Genomic DNA, 4,125 nt, shown 5'->3' with positions numbered 1-4,125 from the left:
TATATATGTATGTATATAAAGAAAGAGAGAGAGAGAGAGAGAGAGAGAGAGAGAGAGGGGATGAGAGAAAGACAGACTGAAAGAGAGAGGCAGAGAGAGAGAAAAGAAAAGAGATAAAGGAGGAGAGATATAAAGAGAGACCGAGTTAAAGAGAGCACATATAAAGAGAAGTGAGAGGGAGAGAGATAGAAAGGGAGACTGAGAATGAGAGATAGAGAGAGAGAGAGAAAGAGAAAGTAAGAGAGGCATATATAAAGAAAGAGAGCCTGTAAGGGAATCAAAGTAAAAGAATACGACACAAAAGACAAAATTCCTGCACTTACTGTGGCACAATGTAAGTGGGGTGCCATCCTGTTACATTTAGGTATATGTAAACGCCCTGAAAACATCATTTACTTCATAGCTATTGTTGTATGTCTTTTGTTTTAATTTTCTTTCATAAGAACAAAACAAGAATTTTTTTTTTGTCTTGTTTGGTTTTTACCTCTTTTTTTTTGAAATTTTAACCTTTTTTTTTGAAATTTTAACCTTTTTTTTTTTTTTACTATATTCTATTTGTTTTGCTTTTTCATAGAAAAAATATTTGAAGAAGAGATATACAACTCCTTCTGGTTGTGGAATAAGGAGAAAACAATGAAATAAATGTTTAGTTAATTTTACCTTGGTTCAAATTAGGTTGGTTGGTTGGTATAAACCGATTTCTTTGGTTTGGGATTACAACTAATATGTAAAGCTTATTTTGATAAACCTGTCATTTTTTTTGACTGACCTATATTTAATCAAACTGTTACCATTGCCATTGGCCATTGACACAGAATCAGGGAGCCTCTATGTGATTGTTAGACTTTCCTGAAATAACAGCTAAATTTCCTCAAAACAACCACTGCTATCTTAAAACAGTAAAGGTGCATTGGGCAATGTAGTTCTGGATATATAAAGAGATGGTATGGTCAAAACATGAATAAATGCTTTTGATCATGTACTTGCTAGGCCTAGGGTTTAAAAAATCAGTCACTAACTAACTAACCAACCAACTTACAAAATGTTTTGTTTTTCTGTCTTTATCAAACTTTTGCTGAATCTTGTAACTTATTTATTTCAGATTCCCACAAAAGGTCGTCTAAGGAAGCTCCTTATAAAGCCACTTCAAGTCAGTAAGGGAGCTTGAGCCACTGATGGGATCAATAAGGAAATGTCTATGCAATTACTCCAAGCGCAATGAGGGAACCTCCATGAAGCTGCTCTGGGCCAACTAAAAGAGCCTCTCTGTAATTATTCAGAACCAGTAAGGGAACCCCTTATATTTGCTCTGGGCCAACATAAAAGGCTTCTTCTCTGTAGTCCTTTTTTGACTTTGTAGTGCACTGGAGATCTTTAAGACAAAATTTGCTGGTGTATTTTGCTTTGAAAATTAGAAATTACTGGTGCAAAACTGGTGTTTTTATTAATCATACAAAGTTATTGAATAACTCCATTTCTAAGTTGCTCAACTATTAGAATGGATTATCTAGTTTTGAATTATATTCTAACATATCAACAGTACTCCAAGATGCACATTGTAGCACACTAATACACAACAGTGCAATTAGATGCACTTCAGTGTACCATTGAAAAATCACTGCCTTATGCATTTGCTCTGAAGCAAATCAGGGAGCTTTTACATAGAAGCTCCAAGTTCATAAAATAACTTCTATACTGTCACTCTAAGTCAGTGAGGAACCTTCTGTAAATTTGCACTGAGCCAATGAGAGAGCTACAATGCAAATCACTTGGAGCCATCTAAGAGAGTTTCTACATAGATACCCAAAAACAACGAGGGTATCTTTATATAGTTGCTGTAAGACAGTAAGTGAGCTTTGGCATGGGTACAGAACATACAAGGGTGCCTCTATATTATATTTTTTCAGTGGCCAGCGACATGAAAGATTTTGTAAAGCTAATGTATAAACCTGTAAGTGGTCATTCCAACCAACAGAAGTTGTGGCAAAACCTCCCTTTAAATCACACACACTACAATCGTTAAAAAGTAAAGGTATATTAATCAAGCAATTCAGTCCCAGATACACTAGGGATGGCAAAAAAATTTTAAAATTGGTGGGGAATGAATGGCTACTATTAAAAAGCTTTTACTCATAGATCTGAGAGATCAGTAGTGACCTGATATTAAATGAAAATATCTTGTTTATTCCTGTATAACATGATGATTACTTATAAAGCAGTAGAATTATTATATTTTACAAGATATTCCACAGGTTCTTCAAGATTGTGATCTATTGGTTGTTGTTGTTGGCACTCCATTGCTTACGACGTCAAGGGTTCCAGTTGATCCGATCAGTGGAACAGCCTGCTCGTGAAATTAACATGCAAGTGGCTGAGCACTCCACAGACACGTGTACCATTAACATACTTCTTGGGGATATTCAGCATGACACAGTGTGACAAGGCTGACCCTTTGAATTACAGGTACAGCAGAAACAGGAAGAAAGAGTGAGAGAAAGTTGTGGTGAAAGAGTACAGCAGGGTTCGCCACCATCCCCTGCCGGAGCCTCATGGAACTTTAGATGTTTTTCTCTCAATAAACACTCACAACGCCCGGTCTGGGAATCGAAACCGCGATCATATGACCGTGAGTCCGCTGCCCTAACTACTGGGCTATTGCGCCTCCACATTGGAAAAGTATGCAGACCCTAACAGGTTGATGGGAGAGTATTTCATTTTTATGTAATATGTACAAACATACATGCATCCCCACCTCAAATACATGCACAAATATACTCTTACACACACACACACAAATATGCATGTAGCTATCTATATATAAAGTACATATATATATATATGGATACTAAATGACGGTGATGATGATGACGATGACGATGACGACGACAATGATGATGATGGTGGTGATGGTGGTGGTGATGGTGATGATGCCTTTTATTGAGTGAACACTCAGCAAATAGAGAAAAACTCAATACTCCTGGTAGAGCTTTAGATATACAAATGTAGTACTTAAGTTTCGTGAAAGGCAGTTTGTTTGCACCTTATACTAAAGATGAGGAGTGCAAATAACTGCCGTTCATGAAACTTAAGTAGGATGTTTGAATATCTTAGTCATATTACAAAAGTCACTTTTATATATCAAAAATATATGTGTGTGTGTGTCTTATTAAGATATACAAATATGCTACTAAAGTACCTATGTTTATATTTATATCAATGAATATGATATTTATACACTGTTACATAAAGCGCCTGAGGTACCATACATTGAAATCAAGTTCTTTAGCCACAAAACAAACTTCTCGACCAAATAGCCATGTACGTTACCAGACTGATATGATACATATTGCATGATATTCATTGATATTCAGAGACAGAATCAACTAAAGTATTTAAGCTTACAGAAATCTTGAGGCATGGTGAGGCTCCCTTGCTGTCCAGATTTTTAAATTTTGGTTTATACAGAATTGTATAATTGTGATTTATACACTCATCTTGTGGGTATGTCCCAATGCATCTCCTACACAATCTATTCCTTTTCCTTCTGCTCGCTCTCTCACTCTGTCTATCTCTATCTTTCTCTCTAACTCTGCTTCTTTCTCTCCTTTCTTTTCCTACAAGGGTAGCCAAGTATCCTATCTATAGTAAGACAACTATCTCTATCTCTCTATTATATTTAAACCTCTCAACTGGCACAAAACCATCTCCCTCAGTACCACACCCTCTCCCACCAAGAGGTCTTTGTATTGCAAGTTAATTGGTGACTCTACAAGCACTGGTGCTGGCTCCACATAAAAAACACCCAGTACACTCAGTAAAGTGGCTGGCATTGGAAAGGGCATCTAGCCATAGAAACCATGCCAAAACAGACAATGGAGCCCAGTGTAGCTCTTTGGCTTACCAGCTCTGTCCAACCCATGCTAATGTGGAAGACAGATGTAAAATGATGATGATGATGATGATAATGATATATTTACATGGGAAAACACGCATACATATTGACTGCATCCAAACATACCATACATATACACATGGTATGCACTCACATAGTGTATAACACATATAGTGCTGGTATGCACTCACATATAGTGTACTCACTGTATATATATATATATATATATATAT

The 4,125-nt window shown here is 36.4% G+C and overlaps 1 protein-coding gene across 3 annotated transcripts in view; it reads right to left on the bottom strand.

Moving 5' to 3' along the window:
- Positions 1-4,125, bottom strand: part of LOC106882885 (transmembrane protein 47) — a 121,609-nt gene that overhangs the window by 22,972 nt on the left and 94,512 nt on the right. The window contains exon 1 of one of the 3 annotated variants that reach the window (XM_052970759.1): positions 324-492. The exons of the other annotated variants lie outside the window; for them this stretch is intronic. Coding sequence (XP_052826719.1) covers positions 324-392 — 69 coding nt within the window. The 5' untranslated portion in view covers positions 393-492. Of the gene's footprint in view, positions 1-323; positions 493-4,125 lie in introns of those variants that run through there. 3 annotated transcript variants of the gene reach the window in all.

This window comes from Octopus bimaculoides, chromosome 9 (assembly GCF_001194135.2).
Source record: "Octopus bimaculoides isolate UCB-OBI-ISO-001 chromosome 9, ASM119413v2, whole genome shotgun sequence".
NCBI lineage: Eukaryota > Metazoa > Mollusca > Cephalopoda > Octopoda > Octopodidae > Octopus > Octopus bimaculoides.
This window is presented reverse-complemented; position numbering and strand designations above follow the sequence as displayed.